General features: G+C 46.4%; 11 protein-coding genes across 11 annotated transcripts; 7 read left to right on the top strand and 4 right to left on the bottom strand.

The window, feature by feature from the left end:
* Nucleotides 1-915: 915 nt before the first annotated feature.
* PGRI_008500 (uncharacterized protein) lies at nt 916-1,584 on the top strand (the record flags this gene model as incomplete). Its single annotated transcript, XM_040788563.1, has 3 exons — nt 916-1,192; nt 1,265-1,378; nt 1,451-1,584. 3 exons carry the CDS (start codon nt 916-918, stop codon nt 1,582-1,584), a joined length of 525 nt encoding a protein of 174 aa, XP_040652335.1.
* A 1,189-nt stretch (nt 1,585-2,773) lies between these two features.
* Nucleotides 2,774-3,749, top strand: PGRI_008510 (uncharacterized protein; the record flags this gene model as incomplete). Its single annotated transcript, XM_040788564.1, has 3 exons — nt 2,774-2,891; nt 2,942-3,562; nt 3,613-3,749. 3 exons carry the CDS (start codon nt 2,774-2,776, stop codon nt 3,747-3,749), a joined length of 876 nt encoding a protein of 291 aa, XP_040652336.1.
* Nucleotides 3,750-4,190: 441 nt separating this feature from the next.
* Nucleotides 4,191-5,399, bottom strand: PGRI_008520 (uncharacterized protein; the record flags this gene model as incomplete). Its single annotated transcript, XM_040788565.1, has 1 exon — nt 4,191-5,399. The coding sequence occupies one exon, from the start codon at nt 5,397-5,399 to the stop codon at nt 4,191-4,193; it is 1,209 nt and encodes a 402-aa protein (XP_040652337.1).
* Nucleotides 5,400-7,531: 2,132 nt separating this feature from the next.
* PGRI_008530 (RNA polymerase II mediator complex subunit MED27 domain-containing protein) lies at nt 7,532-8,605 on the bottom strand (the record flags this gene model as incomplete). The annotated part of the gene is made up of 3 exons (XM_040788566.1): nt 7,532-7,705; nt 7,756-8,409; nt 8,465-8,605. 3 exons carry the CDS (start codon nt 8,603-8,605, stop codon nt 7,532-7,534), a joined length of 969 nt encoding a protein of 322 aa, XP_040652338.1.
* Nucleotides 8,606-10,320: 1,715 nt separating this feature from the next.
* Nucleotides 10,321-11,235, top strand: PGRI_008540 (uncharacterized protein; the record flags this gene model as incomplete). Its single annotated transcript, XM_040788567.1, has 1 exon — nt 10,321-11,235. The coding sequence occupies one exon, from the start codon at nt 10,321-10,323 to the stop codon at nt 11,233-11,235; it is 915 nt and encodes a 304-aa protein (XP_040652339.1).
* A 1,727-nt stretch (nt 11,236-12,962) lies between these two features.
* PGRI_008550 (uncharacterized protein) lies at nt 12,963-13,406 on the top strand (the record flags this gene model as incomplete). The annotated part of the gene is made up of 1 exon (XM_040788568.1): nt 12,963-13,406. The coding sequence occupies one exon, from the start codon at nt 12,963-12,965 to the stop codon at nt 13,404-13,406; it is 444 nt and encodes a 147-aa protein (XP_040652340.1).
* A 559-nt stretch (nt 13,407-13,965) lies between these two features.
* On the bottom strand, nt 13,966-18,047 carry PGRI_008560 (Major facilitator superfamily domain, general substrate transporter; the record flags this gene model as incomplete). Its single annotated transcript, XM_040788569.1, has 14 exons — nt 13,966-15,261; nt 15,879-15,978; nt 16,032-16,396; nt 16,449-16,508; nt 16,569-16,696; nt 16,749-16,854; nt 16,908-16,970; nt 17,018-17,046; nt 17,099-17,187; nt 17,236-17,247; nt 17,305-17,343; nt 17,631-17,701; nt 17,750-17,832; nt 17,879-18,047. The coding sequence occupies 14 exons, from the start codon at nt 18,045-18,047 to the stop codon at nt 13,966-13,968; spliced, it is 2,610 nt and encodes an 869-aa protein (XP_040652341.1).
* An 832-nt stretch (nt 18,048-18,879) lies between these two features.
* On the bottom strand, nt 18,880-19,369 carry PGRI_008570 (uncharacterized protein; the record flags this gene model as incomplete). Its single annotated transcript, XM_040788570.1, has 2 exons — nt 18,880-19,159; nt 19,275-19,369. The coding sequence occupies 2 exons, from the start codon at nt 19,367-19,369 to the stop codon at nt 18,880-18,882; spliced, it is 375 nt and encodes a 124-aa protein (XP_040652342.1).
* A 794-nt stretch (nt 19,370-20,163) lies between these two features.
* Nucleotides 20,164-21,776, top strand: PGRI_008580 (Aminoglycoside phosphotransferase; the record flags this gene model as incomplete). The annotated part of the gene is made up of 3 exons (XM_040788571.1): nt 20,164-20,364; nt 20,417-20,798; nt 20,857-21,776. 3 exons carry the CDS (start codon nt 20,164-20,166, stop codon nt 21,774-21,776), a joined length of 1,503 nt encoding a protein of 500 aa, XP_040652343.1.
* Nucleotides 21,777-22,177: 401 nt separating this feature from the next.
* Nucleotides 22,178-22,747, top strand: PGRI_008590 (uncharacterized protein; the record flags this gene model as incomplete). Its single annotated transcript, XM_040788572.1, has 1 exon — nt 22,178-22,747. The coding sequence occupies one exon, from the start codon at nt 22,178-22,180 to the stop codon at nt 22,745-22,747; it is 570 nt and encodes a 189-aa protein (XP_040652344.1).
* A 393-nt stretch (nt 22,748-23,140) lies between these two features.
* On the top strand, nt 23,141-23,626 carry PGRI_008600 (SRPBCC family protein; the record flags this gene model as incomplete). Its single annotated transcript, XM_040788573.1, has 1 exon — nt 23,141-23,626. One exon carries the CDS (start codon nt 23,141-23,143, stop codon nt 23,624-23,626), a length of 486 nt encoding a protein of 161 aa, XP_040652345.1.
* Nucleotides 23,627-23,866: the final 240 nt, after the last annotated feature.

Genomic DNA, 23,866 nt, shown 5'->3' on the forward strand with positions numbered 1-23,866 from the left:
TTAGGTACAGACCTTATATTGCGTAACTTTTATCAAAGAAAGGGGTTATTCTAATAATATTTTCAACCGTTTATTGATTTCAGTGGGCCATTTTCTATTTCTGGGATCACAAATAGGAAATAGAAAAATATAGAAGCGAGGTTATAGCGAGCCAAATAGGCAAGAGATTTTCGTTTGATAGGATTCAGGGGAACGGCTCCACGGCATCTTGGCAACTTCTTTACTTCAAAGACTTGATATTCAATCGTTTTTCTTTTATGAAATCATTTGTGAAACAAAATTCATCTTATATCATTGTGCAACCCAATCCTAGAGGCGAAAAATACATATCACGAATCTTTGTCCCAGGTTCTTCCATTCTTCCATCAATAGATAGACAAGAGAGTGGGTATGATCTACATTCGATCACAATCATGACTGGCTCGGATGGTATAGCTCGTCAGGTACCCACTTAGTGACTTCCAGGATGTCGATTGTAATCAGCATCCGGTGGGTTAGCCCTTTCGTTTACCCCATACACAGTTTCTGAGACGGTAGCGTGGATCCTGCAAGATCCTGCTGTCAAGGCTGTCAGTGTCTTGGAAGAAAAGAAGAACCAGCACCAGAGTTCAGAGTCGAAGGAAAAGAACAAGCAACAGTTCTAAAACAATTCTAGGAATGGTTCACTGATGACAACTTCTTGATCCCAAGGATTCTCAAGGATGGCCTCGGAGTATCCGGATCAGGGACGAAACAATCCGATTGCCCTATACTCCACCCCCGTGGAGCATGCGTTCATCAGTTTCCCATGGATCCAAACGGCATATAAATGCGTCACTGCCCAGTCAAAATTCTACCCCTCTCCTGAGAATATAAACACGATTCTCAACTGTTACCTTCAAATCATCCCGAAGTCACCATCTTAACATACCCAAAATGAAGTTCTTCGCCACCGTCGCTCTCCTAGCTACTGCTGTGGCTGCCGCCCCATCTGAGAAGCTCTTCAACTTGAAGACCTCCGGTGCTAGCAACAGCTCCCACAATGACCTGTACCTCTCCGTTGGTCACGGTCTGATCAGCGATCCGCTCAACAGCGAAGCTGTCTTCACCGGAGCCCCCAACCGTGCTGCCGCCTTCTCTTTCGTCAACGGCACCATCCTATTGGAGACCGATAACAACTCCCCCTGGGCCCTGGACTTGATCAACGTGATTGGTAAAATACCCCCGACCTGACTGTAGACGTGACTATTTCCCGAACCCGCAATGCTAACAATAATGGTACTAGGTGTCCGCAAGGAGCGCGCCCAGATCAGTGTCAAGCCCACTCACGGCTCCAAGGGCTTCACCATCGGTCGCCACGGCGTCGAGGGACCAAGTCAGACCTGGGACGGATGGCTGTGTAAGTTCTAATATACCCCCTTTCCAATGTTTTATGATCATGCAAAGAAATGGCTGACTCTATTTCTTTCAGGGTGCCCTGCTGATACCAAGGCTGGCCAATTCCTCCCCAACTTGCACTTCCTCAGCAAGACTATGCTGGTGCCTGAGCTCCCGGCTGGTTGTGACAAGATCGAGCTTCATCCTGTCCCCAAGAGCTCTGCTTAGAGGGATTTTCGATCCTAGATTCTAGCACGAAGCGAACATCAGATGGTAATTCATGGTTTCTAGCTTTTGTGTCGAAATTTGGAACTTCTACTGGGCTTTCATGCCGGCGTATTTCGGCGTATACCCCGGGCTTAATTGATAATGTATTGATTATTTTACTAGTTATTACTCTTATTAAGGTCCATCTGATATCGAATTCCCACCAGCATTACATCTAGTATATCCTTCGGTCTCCGTACCAGTAATGATAAGAGGGTATGAATTACAGGTTGCCGGATCACTCTTCTCCATTTCATTACCAATTCTCCAATAGCCTTGGGGTATGAGATGTTGGATCGCCACCCCCACGTTTGGCGAACTTCAGTCGGAACCGAGAGGTGCCCGACCTTGGGTACAAGCAGCTGAGTGGCGATTTGTAGAGATGTTCTTTGTTGTGTGACTTTGTGTATACAATGCCATTCGTTGGCTGCCGTTCATGATTTACCAAAAGAAAGTTCCAAAGCTGTATGAGTTTAATATAAGATATTGGCCAGACTTGGGGATGGCTAATTTTGATGATTTAGGGCAATTAATATCGATTTCCCAATGTTTGTTTGTGTTCAGTACGGGGGTATCACTTATCCTGAAGCTGCACTATATCCTATACGGAGTTCCAGGAGAGTTGATATTATATATCCCCGACAGAATAACAATTAGAAAGCAAACGAGAACCAACTATGAGCATAGAGTGATAGTAGAAGAGTGAATGAAGTGAAAAGTTATAAATAGCCGATGTCTCACATGCTTAGCCATGGCCTGATCGGGTTTAGCCCCGCAATACAGGTCAAACGCCTTCTCTTTCTCTGTTTTTCTTTTCCCTTTAAGGCTCTCTCCAACTATCTGTGATTCATGACACTCGTTTACTGTTCGCCTTGAAGCTATTTACAATCGTTTCCCCGAATCGAACCCCCACATTCCCGAGATCGGAATTAGCCTCCAGACTGGCCAAAGTTAATAACACGTCCTTTTGATCGTAGCAACCGAAATTGCTGGATACCGACTTCAATCAATAAGCCTGTTTTGACACAGGAGACCTTTTTTTTGACAAGTTACACCGGGTTGTGCAAGGGGCGTGTGATCTTTCAGCCCAGGGAGTAATACCTCGGTCGCTTGATTCCTGAATCCCCGGATCATCTCTCCAACTTTCGACATGCGGTGTTTTATTTTGAGCGTGCTCTGCACTATCCTACTGCTGGGGACGATATCATCGGCTTGGCCATGGCAGCCACACGGAGCGCTTCTGGGTGACTCCTTGGATAAGCGAGCAGGTAATTCAGGACTCCTATCATCCCATTTGTGTTTGATCCTGACTATTTAGACACCACAGAGACAACAACCGCTGAAACCTCGGAATCTACCACGGATTCCTCCACTGCCCCCAAGACTTCTGCGAAAACCACCGACACCAATACCGACACGAAGACACGCACTGCAACCGATTCGGAGACTACAGACACTGCAACTGATTCAGAGACCACCGGCAAAGAAACTAGCACGAAGACGGGAAAAAACAAGACTACCGCCACAACCTCGATCTCCATTGACCCTGCTGCCGCTGCTGGTGGCGTCTCTATGATCACCCCCGCTTCCTCGTCCACGACCTACTACAAGATCGGCCAGGATGTGACATTTGTGTGGAACTACACCTCTCTGTCGGTCACGCCATCTGCAGTTAATGTTGTAGCTTCGTGCAGCCTCAACTCGATGAAATATACGCTCAGCTCCAACATGACTGTGAAGCAAACCGGAAGCGTCGTGTGGGATACTGGAAAATACCAGAAATCGGCCACTATTCCGTTGCTTACTGCATCTTATACTCTGATCATCTATGATGCCGACAAGGAAATTGGTGACGCTGCAACCGCTGGACACTTGAGCTCGCAGAACGGCGGTTACGTCTTCGGGATGTACACCCCCCAAGCTTACACCCCACTCAATGGTGAGTATTTGTAACCATCCTCGCTCAAACTGACCGCTAACTTCTTCCAGAATTCAAGTGCGCAACCTGCAGCGGGGCCATGTCTGAAACCAGTCGTCTAGCCATCAAATTTACCGTCGGCATGGCTGTGATTACCTTCGCTTCATTCTCCTGGTTTGCGGGCAGTGCTGGCGTCTTCGCCACTTGAACACACTCTCGGTGCACTCGCATTTACTTAGCATGAACATATTTTTCGTTTTTGGGGGCGTTGCATTGTTGAAGCGATCTGGATTTACGATAATAGCAAGAAAACGGCGTTGCGTGACAAGTTGACATAGGATGACCATTTTTGGACATTATTTTGCATCTCATCCTTTCTTTAATCTGTTGATTTCATTTAATAATTAGCGGTGGATGATCAATTGGAAATTTCATTTCGTATTTTCGGATTTGCATAAAATACAACCTCTGTTGCATCACTTTCAACCTCAAGACATTGTTCCTTGATATCCTTCATATCTCCAATGTCAGATCCCCCAAATTTCCATATCAATGGCAGTTCCAAGGCTGTACTGCCCACCCAGCTTGTTCCTCTCACTGCGGTTTCAACCCCATTCCAGGCATCGCCAAACTCTCATGCAGATCCCGTTTATCCTCCCTTTTCCATGTTAGCCTCGTCACGGCGGAAACGAGCTTCAAGGTAGTTAAGGTTGTTCTCTATAGAATCCATGATCCAGTTGAATTCGAGACGTCGATTATCAGCCGCTTCCTTGGCGGTTTGACCTTCCTCGATGGGGTTTGTAAGGCCGTAGTCATGCAACGCTGCGGCTATCGTCAACATCTTGTTATTTTGGCTGAGTATGGTGTCGATGTCGAAACTACGGTTCAAAGCTTTTAGTAAACCTTCCTTCGTATCAATGGGCCTGGGTGCTTCGGCACCGGAAAATTGTCCGTTCCAGGCGTCGGGATTGATTGTCTGAAACGCTGGCTTTTGCTGGTTGTGGATTTCGTTCTGTGAGTTGGTATTGGTACCCTGTTGATTCAGAGAGCCTTGTTGGGGGAAACGGCCTCCGAGGTTGTTCAACTGCTCAAGCTTCATCGGTCCCTGGGGGTAAACACCTGAGTGTGCATTGTGTTGGCCGACATTACCTTGATGGATGTTCAGTCGCTGCACACCCTGTGGTCCCTGGGTGTAGACGCTTGGGTTCACATTGCCTTTCTTGGCGCTACCTTGGTTGGTGTTCAACTGCTGTACATCCTGTGGTTTCTGCGTGTAAACGCCTGAGTGTGCATTGCCTTGTTGGCCGACGTTACCTTGATGGATGTTCAGTCGCTGCACACCCTGTGGTCCCTGGCGGTAGACACCTGGGTGAACATTGCCTGGCTGGTTGAAATTGCCTGGCTGGTTGATATTGCCTGGCTGGTTGATATTGCCTGGCTGCTTGATATTACCTCGCTGGTTGATATTACCTGGCTGGTTGAAATTGCCTGGCGGATTGACATTACCTCGCTGATTGACATTGCCTGGCTGGTTGGATTTGCCTGGCTGGTTGAAATTGCCTCGCTGATTGATATTGCCTGACTTAAAGGTCACGACTTCCTGAGGAACAAATCCTTGGCTGGGGACACTGGGCTGCTGTATCATTTCCTGGCCGGTAATTTTGTAGTTTCCGCCGTTGTCATGGTTCTCATTCTTCTGATTGCCTCCGGAGGTAGTGGTTGGCGGGACGTTGACTCCCTGGCCGCGGAAACCCTGCGGGTAGACGTTGCGCGGTTTAATGATACGGTTTTGGTGGTTGCGATCGATCCTTTTGGAGGATCCGTCTTTGTGGCTGGAATAGCCTGGATTGGAAGACATGATGTGTTTGTTGTGATTGCGTTGATGAGAGGATTGTTGATGGAAGCTCCGTCGCTTGGGAGAAGAATCTTCCTGGCGATGGGGTTCCTTCCAAGAAGCATGCACTAATTCGCCGTCAGGGCTTCGCCGACATCATCCGCGGGTCATCATTCTCTTTAGCTACGGAATTGCTGGTTGCGCGGCTTGATCTCGCGGTCATTCTTTCCTCGTTAGTAACTCGCTACTGTACCTCTTTGGAATCATGACTCTCTCATCATTATCTGCATTTCACCCTTCTTAGCCATGATATTACTTAGATGGAGGTATATCCTATGTGTCAGTTTCTGGAGTGACGTGCGGAGGGATTCTTGCATGTCTCGTCTTGCTGCTGTCACTGGTATATCTTGTTGATTAACATCATCTGTCAACCTCCTCTATGCATTGAATCTCACAGCGTTGTAATGGTAGCCCTTGTCTGCCTCATCTTCATTGAAGATTACCATGTTTTGCGGGGAATATACTGGCTAGCAGTCTGTGAGGCCTTCGTGCTAAAATAGTCTTGTTAAGTACTGTAGGTACTGAGCTGCACCAATAGACAGATGAAGGGAATCTTGATAATAAAGTCTGTGAAAAAGCAAGGTAGGTACATACATACTCATCCCCAGGAAATGTAACAATACTCTGTGAGCAAACTAGCAAATGGCCATAGAGATGGGATCATCCAGCAGTAGGAATTCTCTTAATGACTAATGGGTGGCCTAGGCTGAGCTTGCTCGGTAACTTGATTGAAACACTGAAATCAAAGGTTCTTTGATAGATAGGTCGGTGGTCTTGAAGTGTAGACTTGGATTAAAACAAAGCACAGGATCGAGACACATTTGGAACAGAGTGTTTATGGATGTCTCAGATTCTTTTCACCGCTCAAGTCGCTGCATTGTTTAGTCATTGCTATAGAGCTAGAAGATGTATGGTAAAACAGTGTCCGGACTTCTACCTGCTGCCTGCGTCAGTATATTGTATGCTTAGGGCTGCATATCCTCCAACAAAGAGACAAACAGCCCAGGCTCCTTTTGTTTATCACCCGAAACATCCCTTTGCCTAGTAGGCATAGATATGTACGAAGCCGTGATAATCCCTTTATTGTCGGGTTTGAGAGGTTCAATTCAACTTCTCATGCGATTATTACGCTCATTGCGAGAAGACATGTGAGTATGTAGAAAAAGAAACTTGTTGTCTTGCATTTTACAATCGAAAATCAGACAAGTCTCACAAATAAAGAAAGCTGTGAGAATGTAGTAAAGCACTTCCCTGACTGAGGTTTCAGAACACAGAATGTATAAGAAGCTACCTCTTTTCCAATTCATGAACCCAGTCCTAGACCACTTCATCTGTCCTCAGGCTTCTATACTCAAAATTCACCAACAAAGAGAAAAGTATACTCAGCCCAAAAGCGACAATGCCCTCGCAACTAGCCTGGATCTGGCCGAAAGATCCCCGTCCCGGAAACCCACAACAATGGCCACGCCGCTGGCGCCTGTTTGACGTCCTAACAAATAAAGGACCAGACATCTACGTCGGCCGAATCAACCACAGAAAGCCATCCTCTCAACCCCGGTCCGGACCCACAAGAAAAGAATGGTCCCGATGGGAGAACAATCCCAATGATCCTGACGCAGACTACAGCCCATTCCCCTGGGCCGGGCGGCCTGCGGGCGAGCGCTATGACTTTCGCACGAGGAAATACCATGTCCCGGACCGTGGGACGTGGAGTGCTGTCGAATATTGCAATGGGGGAAGGACTCAGAAGGGCAAATGGGTCGGGAAGGAGGAAGTGCATTGTGTGCCGATGCGATATTGGGATCGGAATGGGGTTGAGTATCCCGCGGAATTTTGGCATGATAGTCTTTATGGGAAACATGGAGATCGAGGGAACAGATGAGATGGGATGAGATAGTTGAAAGAATAGGAGAGAAAGGAATGTGGGTATTCGGAGGGTAGTTTGCATGATATTGTGTTGCTAAATCCATAGATCGCTTGAATGCTTCCAATCATTTCTTTTCAAAACCAAGATATTTTATATGTAGCCTGTTCTTCCAAAAGTCCCCTTTTAAGTTCCAAGAATGAGTTAGGCTGATATAGGGGGACTTGTCCAATCAGACGCATCCAAAATGCAATGCGTCAAAGGTATATATACGTGCTGATCCATCAACGGATGGTTGATTCGCCGAAGGACGGCGAAGAGTTGGCAGTTGAGCGCCATTATCAGTTAGGCGGTTGCACTTCACGCATGGTGTCTGCTTGATATCTGCATAGGAAGAGATCATATCCTGCACCAGCATTAGCAAGAGTCTCCTTCGGAGTCGGGAACAGAACATACCAGCAAGAAAGCAAGGTCCCATTTCCGCGGGCGTGACCCCACGCATCCCAGTATAGCATTCTCAAGTTTCGTTGGTGACTGGCCGGCGATATTGCTTGAAACCTCCCAGTCAGAGACCGGGGAGCCAGGAATAGACACCCCTCTGACCTGGAAGACAACACCGGCTCTAACAAGTGCTACCGCTAGAGAAGTCTCATCCTCGCCTTTGATGACTCGTACACCGGGTATATTCCGCTGAATGAATCGCCCCAAAACATTCTGCCACTCGCCCTCTGTAGACTGCGCTTTAGTACGTTCAGCCTCTTCATCCACTCGCTGACGCTCATCTACTATGGACTTTTCTTTTTGTGCTAGCTCTTCTAGAAGAACGTCATAATCCCTTTCCCACTTCCCAGTCGGCTGAATCATCTGACCGTTGGCTTCCTTGATGCGTGATTCGACATGCGCCCAGACGGATGTCAATTCTGGATCCCGCCACAAGGACTGAAATTGCTGGATATCAGCGACGCGTGCGCGTGCCGCCTCATCCAGACTAGCCCGGAGGATCCGTGGAGTTTCAGCAATTGGATTGCCGAGTGTGACTTTATCTGGGTTTGCAATAGGCACCAGAGGCTCTAGTAGGCCATCGGGCATGAATCCACGCAGTTCATGGATCTGGATATCTCATTAACTTGGCTTTTGGCGGAACTGTAACAGCCGATGTACTTACCTTGCGCTCGAGTTCTTGTAGTTTTGCGAGAGACGAAACGAGTTGAATCTCTGAGTCCAGTCCTGAGGTTCCGCTATTGCCAGTCGCTGGCCCTTGCGCGGAATTCTGGTTGGTAGTAGCCATTGCCGGGACGCTTGACATGGCTTTTTGTGAGGGACTTGATCAAATGGTCAAATCTACCCCAAAGATGAGCGACTTTGGGGTTTGGGAGATGGGTTATATATAAATATATATTTTAATACGCACTTGACTCTCAAAATGGATACTCAAGCAAGGTGGGAGACAACGGATTATCACAGGGACAGTTTTGTGGGCGATTAGATCACCCTGCGTTGTCTGTTAAGTAGTAAAATGTCAAGATAAAAATGTCCAGAGCAAACAAGAGAGAGTGTTTTTGATGTTCGATCTCAGATAATGATATTTTGTTGCTTAAAGATGCTCCGATAATTCGAGGATGAGAGGATGGAAGAGACGACATGGGCCGCGAACCAATCAGGTAAGCTCCAGCCACAATAACCTGTGCCACGTGTGGCTGGGGTAATGATTACATAATATTGATTTTATGACTAGTTACCTGTGTAGGTAGAAGTGCTATTCAATGTGCCTTCTTTGGGTCTTTGATAAAGGTAATCCAGTGTGGGAGACCTTGAATATACGGTAAATGTCTCAGCACACTCTTGCATCATACTACCCGCATCTTTGACCCTTGTAAACGGTCTTAACCCTGAGTGAGTCCAAGTTGAAACAAGCTTTTGTTGATGTATTTGCGGGCTTTGAAGATTTAAAACCACCGCAGTAACAGAATGATCTGGAAGCAAGAAATCTCAAGATGATGTAACAGTTCCACTGCAAGTTGTTTTGTTGGCCAGTAGAACTATAGAGACTGGATGGAACAAGTCCTCCATTGTCTCACTTTTGCAAGGTTCTTTGTAAAATGAGCTCTCTAGCACGATATCTTGACCTTATGCGGTCTATAAAAGCCCCGAAATCCATTCTACAATATTTCTATACAGAACTCCCCAGCCTTTATCCGCGTTCATCAACATCAATCAGCATCAATCAGCATCAATCAGTAAAGCAAGTTTCAACTTTTGAATTCACCATGACTAAAGGCGAGCCATCTCAATTCTTGGGTACACCTAACAAGGGACCTCAAACTCTCAGACGTTCGCCCCGCATTGCAGCGCAACTTGCGGCCCAACTGGCCAGAGAATCCGGAACGGAAGTGTTGAGCACATGCGGCGAGCCCAGTCAGTCCGACTCCTCCCACATGGACTCAGTTCCAAATCACTCTTGTCATTTGTGTATCGGAACCCCGTGCACCAGGAGATAGTACTGAATATTTGACTTTAAAAGCCACCAAAGCTGAGAGGGCTGGTATGTTCGAAGAGGAGTATGCCGAGGAGACTTTCAAGGATACACAAATATGTTTTCATTGCTCCCAAGAGGAAGTGGCTAGTCAGTATTCATACATATGTCTAGCTCGTCAATTGATGTGGACTTTTGAGGATATTTATACCTATGAAAAGTAGCCAACAATCAACTACCGTACTGGGTGGACTAGGCTAGGGGAATGGCGACAGGAATCTAGGTTTATAGGGACACTTAGCTTGAGTAGAGCAACATGAAAGTTGTTAGTAGTGCCGGAATATAGCATATTTGGGCATCTAGTGCTAGCCTCGATATTATTATCTTCTTTCCGGAGTATAGACCATAATTCTTGGCGCAGGCTACAGGCAGCAGCCTCCGAGCAGAGCCTCAAAAAGTGGGGTATAAAAGGCTCAGCCCCCCTGACCCCCTGCCGACTTAAAAAAAGGACATTTGCAATATTCCTGTCTTTCGAAACCACAGCAACAATGGCACACCAAGAAATCCCGGAAGACTTCCTACGGGGCCCAGGCCCAAATCCAACCCTCCACAAATTCGATTTTGAGCACACATCCCCACCGATCCCTGCATACAAAGATCACTTTGCCGCTATAGTGGAAAACTTCATGACGGAAGCCGAATGCAAAGAGCTTATCCGTCTAGCAGAAGAATCAACAAGAACTCAGCTGCCAGATTCAACCCTCTCACCCCCAGTATGGAAGCGGGCGATGATCAATGCCGGCGGCGGCAGGGAAATACTGTCCATTGACTCGCGCAGCAGCGGACGAGTTATATTAGACTCCCACGATCTCGCAGGCAGAATCCTGGACAGGCTCATGCCTTTCTTTCGTGAGTGCGAACTCGACCGTGTCCAGGGCAAACCTCTAGTTACGGGTCTTGGGCCAGCGAAACGAGGTGAAGTGCTCCGTCTTAGTCGACTAAATGAGCGTCTTCGGTTCCTGCGTTATGAGGGTGGGGATTATTTTCGGCCTCATTGGGATGGGTGTTTTGTTACGCCTGATGAGCGGGAGAAGTCACTGTACACTATTCATCTGTATTTGAATGGGGATGGGGAACAGGATATGGCGGAGTTGAAGCCTCATCTTGAGCGGGTGGAGAAGGCGGATTGGTTGACTGGAAATTATGGGAAAGATGATCTTGTTGAGACTGGGCCAGAGGGGGCACAGGCTGGGGACTCTTTGGGAGAGAGTCAGGCTCTTCTAGGTGGTGCAACGTCGTTTATGGATGGGATAAGCTCGCGTGAATTCCTTCGGGTCTTTCCAAAGACAGGGTCTATTCTCATCTTTCAGCAGAGGAACTTATTCCATTGTGGGGATGATGTATTTAGAGGTGTTAAGTATACCATACGAACGGATGTCATGTATACTACTGAGGCTGAGTAGAGAAGAAGTGACGGCCCATTCAAAAATTACATTTTGTCCTGCGTTAGGATTTTTTACCTAGAAAGAAACAACTGTAGACTTTGGGTACAAGTATGCTGTTGCTATACATAGCATGATATATTGTCACTGATAGGGCTCAGCTCAGCTCAGCTCGCAGTCTTGGCGTCATTTTATACTGGCGAACCAACCGTTCACCTGGAGCCCAGCATGAGGTCATCTCTCTCTCTCTCTATATATATATATATCGATTTCCTACGAAGTAAGTGGGGCATTTAGCCAATCTATCGCAACCCATGTTTTCTGCAACTTCCTAAATAGTCTCCCACGATCATATGGAGCTTCCTCTAAGCGACTACGTTCCATATGCATCTCGGCCCGAAGAGTCCTCAGCCCCGTTAATCATGAGACCGAAGTCGACTACAACGCCATAATCATGACGAACCCTGTCCACGGTAACAAGCTTCCTGTACGAGTACGAGCTTAAGGCGACCTTCCTGGCACGCCTAACAGATCCAGCCCTCCGCACCCAATGTCACCCAAGAGCATTGCCCGTATCAAGCGAATGCTTTTCCTTGGATTGAGAGTACCGATATAGGGGTTTACGAGATCGCTGACAGGGATTACCACCGCTCAGCCTCCATAACCTGGTGAACCGTAAGTCTCATAGAGACTAAATTTGCCACGGGTCAAGAAACGGCTGTGTTGTACATGATGTTTTCTCATGTGGTTCCACATTGATATTTCACGAAAGACGTGTGAACTGATCATTAAGAAAGAAAAAAAAAAAAAAAAAACAAATCCCTACAGCGTCAATGTGATTTAACAGAAGTAGCCAACACACCAAGTCTAAGTCTATACCTGAGCAAGGGATGTGATGTCAACGGAAAAGCGGAAAAGCGGGGGAGAAAGGTCCACGGGTGGATACCCCGGATTATTTCATTTTTATTTTCATCTTCAGCCCTGCAAGGTCTTGTCTTATTAGCAAAAATCTTTGCTAAAAAAAAAGAAACTACAACATATATACTTTAGGCCTTAGCCAGAACGTGGGTGTTTCAGTAAAGTAACCAAATCCCGATGAATGTTGTCTCGGGGGAGGCGGTATGTGACCTCGGGAGCTGTTCATAAATGCCCGGAGTATGTATCATCTTATTCTTGGCCCCAATCCATTCTTCTATATTCCAAGGTTCCTGAGTGGCGCATGGAAATCGTGGCGAGTCGGTGTCACAGGGCTCTAATATTCAAAGTCAGGCCATATATTTCATTTCCCTATACGGAATACAACGTACAAGAGAATATAAGATCGACAGTCTGATCATATTTGCGGGGTGAACCAGCAGATATACTGACATTTGATTGGTTGGGTTTTGAAGATGTCTTAAATCAGACAGGAAATATGTATCCTAGCCATGTGGAGAATTAAAGGAATATGTAATAGAGAAGAATGCACAAATCATAGGGAGACACTGTTTCACTTGGACATAAATCCGTACATAAGTTTAAGACAGTGTGGAGTACATATCCCTATTCTAGGTATGTTGTATTATCTGACCTGACGTTACATCCTTGTTCTATTTCGAGCTTGATGAAACAACTCAATGTGAGCTGGATTGTTATGATATAATGGAAAACACATAAATAGCTTCATTTCTCTCATGTAGTCTGGTATCTTATTCTCATCTTCATCCTTCAAAACCAACCAACCAACCAACCTCCAAACTTCAATCATCATGCAGCTCACTCAGCTCCTCATCGCTACCGGCCTCTTTGCCTCCTCGGCCTTCGCCGCCCCGGCAGACACCTCCAGCAAGTCCATGATGGCTGCCGGTCCCCAGTGGACCCTCCAAAACACCAAGCGTGTTTGCAACGCTGGAGACACCTCCTGCACCTGGACTTTCGGCATCTACCCCGGCGCTGGCGAGGCAACTCCCTGCACCTACGTCGTGACTGGCGCCCCTGCCTCCCACGCCAACGGCGGCCCCGTCAACTGCGGCAAATACACTGTCACCTCCGGCTGGAGCGACCAGTTCGGACCAGAGAACGGCTTCACTACTCTCTCTGTTGTCGACAACGAGTCTCGCCAGATCATCTGGCCTGCCTACACCGATAAGCAGGTTGCTGCTGGTACCGTTGTCAAGCCTGACCAGAGCTACGCTCCTGCTGCTCTCCCTTGAATAGATGTGAAAAGGGCCTCGGAGGATGAGCCGAACACCATACATGTCAACCACTTTCCTTAATGATAATCAATGCCACAAGCTAAGATGTTTTGTCTATTATATTCCATATTTTATCCTTGGGATCGGCCGTAGTAAAGAAAATCTGTGCATCACATAATGACCCTAAATAAACCCACCTACCTCCACTTTGAATAATGGAACGTAGTTCTGGCCTTCGGACCAGAGGGGTTTCACACCCGAGTCCACTCTTCCTCTCTCCAACCATCTCTACCTTACAAATACGTAGCCCCGGGGTCACTAGTAGATCATTTCCAAGGTTGTGTAGCATTCTCGAAGGTTATAAGGCTATTTTCTACTAGCAAGGAGTATAAAGCTTATCCTAAAGTTAGTGTTAACTACATATTATGATGGTGTGCTAGGTTAACGTCTAGACCGAGCGATGTCAAACTGCATCAGCAGTGCTAATCCTGCCTCTAAAAGTTAGGAGATGAATATTCTTGGCGAGCCAAGATACCCATTCCAGAAAAAAGATTTCATTTTTATTATCTCCCAATTATCACGCCTTGATATTTAGCTTTGGTCCATATTTGAAGACCTTAATCGCTGCGTAGCCTAGTCCCGACACACAGGTTGGAACACCACCGAACACCCACAAACTATGCCAATCAAGCGATGCGCCACCATTCATGAGAATTGCACCGCTGCTGGGACCACTAGCCAGCACACCTAGTGCGATGATTGCGTAGCCCATACCAACACGCGTGCCCAGCTTCGACTTGTCAACAGTCAGAATGGCCAGACACATAGGCGGCAGTCCGATTAGCGCACCACTCATGAAGCCAGACAGCACCGCCATAACAATAACAGCGGCCTTTGATTTCACTGCCATCATGCAGAACATCAAAATCCCTGAGGATAGGGCGGCTGGAACGAGAAGGTTAAATGGGCCAAAGCGATCCGCAAGCTTGTTCGGGATTGTACGGCCAAATATCGAAGCTGCATTGAAGATGGGCACCAAGTAGAAGGCTAGACTGCTGTCGGTGATGCCAGTTGCTTCAGCGAAGAAGGACAGATAAAATAGAATAACAAACAGGCCCATGTACGCAATGAGTGAGGTGAACACAAAAGCCAAATAAGCCGGATCCTTGAACGCGGTGGGATCGATCATGGCGCGCACCTTGGGCGGTTGAACGCGCAGACGCATAATGCTAATTGGAACGAGCAGTGTACCCAGTGCGATGAAGCCGATAACTCGCACCGCCCAAGGAAAGCCAATTTGGTTGATCAGTCGGTACAGGACGATTGGATAGATGACACCGCCGAGTGCGGATCCTGAAGCGGCTGCACCCATAGCAGCGCCCATCTTGGTCGTGAAGTATTGAGGAATTATGGCGACACATGGAACAAACAGACAGCCTGTTCCGATTCCGACGACGAATCCCTGTGCCAAAACAACTTGCCAGAATTCGGAGCACAGACTCAGCATCATGTGCCCGAAAACAACCATGAGGGTGCCCACCATGAGGAGTGTTCGAAGGTAGCCACGGTCATAGATGGGACCGACAAAAAGGCCAACAAATAACAGCATAAATGCGGCAATTGAGCCCACCCAGGAGATGTCTGACGAGCTAGCATGGAAGAGAGCACCGGACTCATAGTAGGTTTGGTAGGCGCCGAAGGTATTCATGATGCCCCAGGTGTTGAAGTAAAGCATGAAGCTGCCTAGTACATTGAGCCATGCTAAAGCACCACCATTTGGAGGCGAGGATGGCTCAACGGCGGGCTTTTCTTGGGAAACCATTTCTTCGGGGAGAGGAAACTGCTCGCTGGTCTTTACCATGTCGGCTTTTTGCTGCGAAATTGAGCAGAGAATACTTGGAGACAGAAATGCTTCATTTTATTGTGAAATTCCCTTTATAGATGTAAATTCCAGATATCGGGATATTGTCCCCATTCGGTAGTCCCTCGGAGTTGTCACTTAACGTTCATCGTTGAGCCTCTCCCGATATATTAACCCCATTAGGCAATTCTCGGAGATTAACCTCATTAGACCGTTGTCTCGAAATTATCACTTGAGCCCTAATCTCGATCCTGCACGTCGCAATCGCAAAGCCACGTTAAATTTGTCTTCATAACCGGTGCGACTTTTTTCGGCTTTTGAGTCTCCTTAGGTGTACAAGCTTTAAATGAGCTAATTCTCTTAACTTCTTATTCTTTGCCCTCGGCGAAACTTTTATCAGGCTATCTGGTTCATGCAGCTTATAAACAAGTTATAACGGGTAATATGTCTACATATTTCATGCCATTGCTAGTAGTGACAGTATTTCAAGTGGCCTGCTGATATCAGTTCCAACCAAACTTGCATATAACAAAATTCCCAACTCAACCCGAATACCTAAAATGTTTATTCTGTAGATCTGTCTGATCCCCGAGTCCAGAAAATACACTCAAACCCTCCGCACTACTGACATACTCGGGGTTCTCCCGAGCGCGCGAGTCTCGTCGGTTATTCTCCAATCGCATGAGGACCCAAGTAGTCGTGGAGAGAACAATATACAACGAAAGACATCTATTCACCATGTTAGCATTTTAGATCAGTAGCTTTGAAGTAGTAAAACCCACGCTAGTACAAACGCCAACCCAGTATGATACTGAGGGCTTTCCTCTCCAAGGAAGGTTTGAGGTGTGACAATATTAGCGACACAGTAGAGGAAAAAGGCGGCCGATGTGACCGTCTGCTTCCGTGTGAATCCTACAAAATTGGCTCCAACGATAGACATGATCACTGTATAGTTGACGCCGGAAGCTGAAATTATAATGCAACCCGCAAGTCGACGGTGCTGATATTGCTCTTCCGGGGGAGTCACGTATAGAATGATTATACCGACAACGCCAACAATACTAGCCAAAGCTGCAAGTGGCTGCTTTTTGTTGCGGAAAAAGACGAAAAATGTAGGGGGACCGGACACAAGCAGTTGAACGATGGCCTTGGGTATTTTTTAGTTTTCAACTTCTTGGATGATAGAAGGTGGTTCCTACCTGAACCGCGTAATTCGGGGCGGTATATAGTTGTGCTTTCAGTGCAGTGTACCCAAACCCCTAATTAATTAGTAAGAGAGAAGCGAATAACTTTGAGACCTTGCTTTAAATATCACCTACTTTTATCACAATGCCGAGAAAGTTCGTTGTCACACTCCCAGCGGTCTGAGAGAATAACATCTGCAAGATCAACAACCACGCATGCGGGTCTCTCAAGGTTTCCTGCACCTGGTCCCATTTGAAATGGGCTATGGAAGATGAATCAGTAGCTAATAACAAATAGGCTTTTTGGTAACTTACTATTTTTAAGCCCAAGCTGGGCCTGGGCAACGCGCTTAACAGCTATAGCCCTTTCTCGCTCACTAAGCCATTTTGCAGACTGGGGCGCATCAGGCATAACAAAAAACTGTATAAATTAGACTTCCCTCATTTAGTTCAAATGTTGTAGCATGCACATACCATAAGTACCCCTGTGAAGCTGCTCAGTAGCCCAATGGTGAGGAAAATAAGCCGCCAGGATGTCTGCCGGGGTTAGCTCTATAAAACCATATACGCAAAGATGAACTTACTATGGGACCTGTTGTAACATGACCGAGCCCTAGAGTTCAAAGTTAGGTTTGTTGCAATGAAGGAACTGGTGACATCCAGACCATAGTAAATAACTAAAAAGGGCACCGGAAGAGCACCGTTTGTCATCGTCCATAAACCAAACCGGAGGGGTTGTTCCTCCTGTGTATACCTTTTATCGCATTAGCATGGTCGGGATATTGTAGGATAACCCACTAACCACATAGTTGTGCTAAAGAACAAGGCATTAGCTCATGGTTTATGGCAGTCCAGAGTATTCACGACATACACAAGCAACAGTCCAGGGACAAGACATGATTCAAAGAGCCTAGGATTGATTAGTAGCAGATCCGAAATTGAATGAATGAGGTAGGTATACCCAAGAATGAATCTCAACACCATCAATGAAGCAAAGTTCGTGGCCCCAATACACCCTAGCAACGCACCACCCCAAATAAATAGAGCCATACCCATAAACCTCCCAGCATGGAAATATTGCAAGCCGCGGCCAGAGAAGAAAGACCCTGTCAGGTATCCAAAATAGAATATCTGTCCTCGCCCTTATTAGGGGTTGCTCATCTGAGGATCAAATTGGGGGGCCATACAGAAACACACCAAGAGTACTCCTGGCCAACGAGATGGAGGTCATCGCGAAGACCATATGTAGCGGCGGCACCGAGACCTGACTAGATTCGATAAGAATTCATTCAGTAGTAGGAAAGGCTGGTACATACCTTGTCCACAAATTGTAGCCCGCAGGCCCAAGCAGCGAGTGGAACTATGCGCCAATCAATCTTTCGTAGGAGCTTTCGATGTTCTAATCTGTTAGGTCGACAAAGATCATAAAAGTGGCGAATACTCACCCTCCGCTGTATATTCAATGTCCTCTTGGTCCATTAATATCTGGGCAACGGTATTCATATTGTTATAATCTCCGTTTTCCTCTCCTGTGGGGGTAAGAGAGATAGTCCCTTTCACTTCGTCCATATGCTCCGCCGACTGTGCAGCCGGAGTAGGCTGCGGGAAAGACATTGTGGCTGGAAACTGGAGATTAGACGAAATTGGATTATCGTAAAGCTATTAGATATATAAGGGGACTATAGATGATTTTGACTATATACACGTTTAACTTTTTAAGGTTTACCTATCTCAATAATTACCTAAATTAGAATCCGGTGATTTCTTACCTAGAACCGGAGTCTAAATTTATTAGGCGGAGATCGAGAGGCGTTTATATCTTGGCATATTAGATCCGCTATTTGAGTACTATGCTACTAATTGACCACTTATATTCGTTACAAGATGAGCTAGAAGAAAATGTGGGGAGAACAAACCCCAGATTATCCACTTTATACTCGCTAAATTCGGGGAACAGCCTACGTAGACGCCGGTCATTTCTGAATCTTATTGCCAATTTACATATATTCTAATTACAGAAAGGTGAAAAGGCATACTGGCTTACTTTGGGGACTAGGCTAATGGAATTATCAAAGGTTATACTTAAAAGTGCATTCTATAAGCCTCTTGCCGCCGTTTGGCTTACCGTCACCCTATAAAACTGATAAGACATAAACAGAAGACCACTGAAAAGATCACTGAAAATACATTACAAAGCCACCTATGCGGCCAACTATTCTTATATAAAGGATTCTCCAAGCCACACAGGGACATATTTACCACGTGGATACCCTAAATCCATAATGCCAGAGACATTAATCTCGGATAAGTATGAAAATCCCATCGATTGTGCTCTTGGCCAGACGCCTATTATGAAAAGAATGCCCAAATGAAATTACATTGTTGAATACCGCCTAGTGTACATCTGTGCACTTGCCATACTGACTCCAAAACTAAGAACAGGTGATCAATTCGCTTTCCACAGGCTCTTCACATCCTTCTTGACAGGCTTGAGAAGGCCTTTGATCTCCGCCTTGAGAATACGCTTATCTTCTTTAGACCACGTCCCACTCCGCTTCGCGACTCTGAGATCCCGGACATGGCCTGTGAGTAGAGTTGATATATTCTCCACCGTGCATTTGGTGCACTTCGTATCATCCGCGATATCATTCAGTGCGTTTGCCAATGTGCGGATGATTTCTTTTGCTTGTGGCTTCTGCAATTCATGATCGAGAAGCGGGACTAGGCTGGGCCCGTGGGTTAAGCAATCCACCTTGGGGCTTGTACTAATGGGAATCTGGTTAGTACCTGCCGTGCCCCAACAATAAATAGAGTCGTGGAGGTGAGTTATCGAGCACTTACTGCTTTTGCTCCTTTTTCTCAACGTTTTCCACCTCGACGGCGTCGATAGAGGTGTAGGACGGGGCCTTGGAATCGTCGGTCTTGAATTCGGTCATAATGGCTGTACGTTGGAAGTGAGAATAGTAGTTCTAGTGAATAATAGTTTCTGAACAAATGGATTTGTGCTTTTTAGTCCTCGATATTGTAGTTGACTAGTATTTATATCTATACTTCGCCTGGTCCATTGGTACTATGAGGTTGCCGAAATGGGTAAATCCGATATCTCCGTTAGTTACCAAATTTGGTGGTCGGCCGAGCGAAATGTTCAATCGAGCTCGGGATTACTTTGTGGGTTCGGCTGTGGCCGAGATTATGACGATCCCTACGACCGGACCCTTTTTTCCTTTCAAAACTAATATAGATTGAGCAGCTTAGACGGTGATTCGATAGAGTTAAGGGATTGACAAGCTGGTGATGCCTATAGTCAACAAATAAACAGTTGGGACTCGAATTATTCAATTGGCATGCAGTGTTTATCCAATAGGTCCAATACAACCTATAACACCCCTTTAACGGCCCGATACGTGTGATTTTTGGGTAAAATGATCTATGTATTCAAGTTCTTTCAAGCGCTGTGACAGCTTGAAATATGTTCTCATCACGTGTCCTATACGTGCAGCTACGCGACTATCATAACGTTTCAGCTTCCATGACCATTTGATCCACTATGTTTCACAGTATTTCCTTGTCTTTCAAACCACGACATGTGTCTTTCTCGGCAATACGAAAAACTTCAAAAAGAGCGATTCACAAAGATTGGAACTCAGTCGAAAGCTTTTTCAAATACACAAGGGGGTGTTTTGTATCCGACGGAAAACACCAACATGCAATCAGACACACCAAATTTGACATGAATGAACTTGTAGCCGTGGTAGCAGAATCTCTCGGGGGCCAAGAATGTGTACAGGTCGAAAAGTTTCCGGATGGCATGTTCAACAAGGCATTTCTTTTCACCATGGCAGATGGTTCTCAGGTCGTCGGCAAGGTCCCAAATCCGAACGCGGGACGGGCTCATTTTACTACAGCCAGTGAAGTGGCGACAATGGATTTTGTTAGCTGATTAGTCCCTCCGCCCACAAAATTGAAGCTTACTATTGCTGTAGGTACGAAATGTCTTAGGTACCCCTGTTCCACGCGTCCTTTGCTCGAATTCTAGTGCAAAGCACAGTTCCGTTGGAGCCGAATATATTATCATGGAAAAGGCTGCGGGGGTGCAGCTGAGTCAGTTCTGGCCAACAATGCCCATCGAAGAGAAGCTGGAAATAATAAAAACGATATCTAGCTATCAGAAAAGCTGGATGTCCGCCCCCTTCAGCAAATACGGCAGCCTGTACTACTCCTCTGACCTCGACACGTGTGGGCAATGCAAGTTGGTAAACCCAAATAGCACTCGAACCGAAGAGTCTCGTTTTGCCATTGGACCTTCAACAGGTCGAGATCAACTTGATTTTTCGAAGATTGAGATAGACTTTGACCGCGGTCCATGTAAGCTACTCCAGTCCCGACCTAAGATGGGCTGACATTAACTTGAGAGGGAATGTAGGGGACAGTGCCCTAGAGTATCATCGTGCAATTGGACTCAGGGAGATTAGTTGCATAGAGAAACTCAATGAACTCCCGCGTTCGCCCCTGACTCTCACTGGACCTGGGCTATACAGCCCATCTCGGTCTAAAAAGCTCGCTGCTTTGAGGAGCTATCTCAAACTGGCCGATTATCTTCTACCGTTAGACTCGTCAATTTCGGCATCATATCTATGGCACAGTGATCTTCATACCGAGAACATCTTCGTTGATCCTCAAGAACCAACAAAAATTCTTGACATCATAGACTGGCAGTCTACAGAATTGTTGCCTCTATTTGATCACGCCCGCGAACCATACCTTCTCGACTATGGTGGGCCCCGTGCCGAAGGTCTTGAGCCCCCAGTCTTTCCCGACTTGAGCAAACTTTCCTCAGCAGATCAAGAGCAAGCCAGAAGTCTTTATTTTATGATGTCACTTTCGGCTTTATATAATACACTGACTTATCGTGATAACCCAGAGCTCTACAAAGCCATGGAGTTTCGTCAGACTCGTTGTTTTGAATTGTTACTCCTTGCGCAGAATCTTCTTGTGGACGGTGAGGCATTATATCAAGCTTCTGTTTTAGAACTAGAAGACGAATGGCCAACTCTGCCCAGTGTGCAGGCATCCGGAGGTCCATACTTCCCTATCAAGCTAACCGCAGATGAGGTGCAATGTCTTGAACATGACGTCTCGGACACAATCAAAGGCATGGGGTTGTTAAATGAGCTTAAGGAATCGCTCGGTGAATTTTGGCCCGAGAAGGGGGTCGTGAAGCATGACGAGTACGACATTACCAAAAGGCTTCTAAGTCAGGCAAAGAATAAATTATCCGACCAGATGGGGTATTCGAACAGTGAGGAAGCTGTGTGGAACAAGCTATGGCCGTTTGATAATTAATTGGTGATAATTCATGGCTTTGTATCGGTATTTCGGAGCTCGTATTGTTCAACGGTGGTGTTAATGTTCTATGTATAAAGTGAAGACAATTCAGGCCCATATATGTACTCTGCCATCCTTCGTCGTTCGGCAGTAAATTGAACTTTCTACTCTAATTTTCTGAGTGCTTTCCATACACTCTTTAGTTATTTTGGCCATAATATAAGAATCGCTTACACTTGGTCTAATAAACGGACCAATGATGCGCCCTTATACAGACTAACCAATCGCCGGGTGCTGTAATAGGCGAGATATGGGCGACCAAACATCAACCCCACCTAGCCAGTTGGTGTATCTTCATCAAGAATCGTTAAAATTGATTTATATGTCACGGGCGTTGTGACTAAAGAAGATTATCAACAATGACAGTCTCAGCGTCTGACCTTCCTGAAAACAATACAGCAACCCTAGCCAAATACGTTGACATTCCTATTATCGATGCATTTGTCACATGTGTTGAGAACAATACCAACTATGAAAACAGCATAAAAGCAATGCTAAATGGGATACTCGCTCATTACTTTCCTATTGATATGGGCTACGCTGTTGCTCCTAAACAAAACCGAGATAATAAACTTTCGCACTTTCTTGTCTGTCGCCTCCGGTGCCGCTTTTCAGAAGATCGAGGCATCGTTGACCATGCATTGATCAAAGCAAAAGGTCGCTTAGACACCCTAGAGGAATCGGTGGAGCAGCTCACGGAGGCACTTGAGAATTCAAACACCGATAATGGCCAATGTTGGGCAATACTAGCTATTGACGCGCACCTTATATTCTATGAATACTTCAAAGACCTTCCCAAGAACGAGAGTCTCCTACCTTGGTGCCCGCCTGGTCAACCTACCAACAGCTTTCACATTCGTCATGACTATGAGGTCATTGATTGGATGTTCAATTATATGAGACAAAAGGATGGACCTCAGGCACGATGATCGAAATGTAAATACTGCCCAAGATCCTGATGCATTGTGCAAATAAACTGATAAGCGCAAAGTACTGCTCTCAGTGTTTGATTATTGCGGTTGCTTTGCTTTCACAGATGTATTCTGTGGTCCTTCTCATTACAGGAATCATCTCTGGCCTATACTAAGCAGCTTGTCCCGATTGGGTAAAATTAAGGCCTGATGTCTAGGGCGGAATATTAGAAATCCGCGGTCATCGGCCCCCGGAGCCCCGAACACCGAGCTTATCCACCTTATCGATTTGGTCATTGCTTCTCGCCATCCTAGATCGAATATAAAAAAGCCACAAGGTCGAATAAAGTCCCTAAAAATTCCTCAAATAATTAACCCAAATCATTAAGCGCTTCTTTCCCAGCCCCCAAAATGTCCTCAACCAACAACGTCGCCTTCACCGCCCCAATCAACCCACCAGGCGCAACACCCGTTATCACCCACGAACAAGTATGGACCGGCCTCCTCCTCAAGATCCGCTCCGCAGAGACATTCGTCCCAGGAGCGATCCAATCCACTAAGGTCATCAGTGACTCCGTCGACCCATCAACTGGCAATGCGGTCACCGTTCGCGAAGTCCTCTTCCGCGAAACCCAGAAAATAGCTGAAGAGACCGTTACAGCTTTCAAGCCTACACGAGTAGACTTTGAGCAGCCCAATGGAAGCAAGATCAGCAATGTGATTAGTCAAGGAGCTGGTGGGGAGCTCTACATGACGTATATCTTTGAGTGGAGACACCCCGGTGTCTCGGAGGCGGAGCTAGCGGCGTTGTTCGAGAAAGAGAAGAAGATGAGCCAGATGGCGGTTGAGGGGACAATCAAGGTGTTGAGGCAATTGGTTGAGGAGAAGAAGCTTTGAAGTTGATAAATTGGGGAAACATGCCGTAATTGATACACAACCAGCATGGATTCCATATTTCGCCCCCAGTCATCTTCTTGATATACTTGACTCTACACTCATCACATCTTTGATGTGGCGTATCCTCGATGTAATGTAACGATTGTTGGGTCTCTAGCCATATTTAGAAACGACCGGGTGTCTACCTGGGCCGTTCCCCGCAATTGGCGAGTGTAAAGTGTGAAATCCAGGGCTAGTTTA

The sequence above is a fragment of the Penicillium griseofulvum genome (assembly GCF_001561935.1).
Source record: "Penicillium griseofulvum strain PG3 chromosome Unknown contig_79, whole genome shotgun sequence".
In the NCBI taxonomy this organism is placed as follows: Eukaryota; Fungi; Ascomycota; class Eurotiomycetes; order Eurotiales; family Aspergillaceae; genus Penicillium; species Penicillium griseofulvum.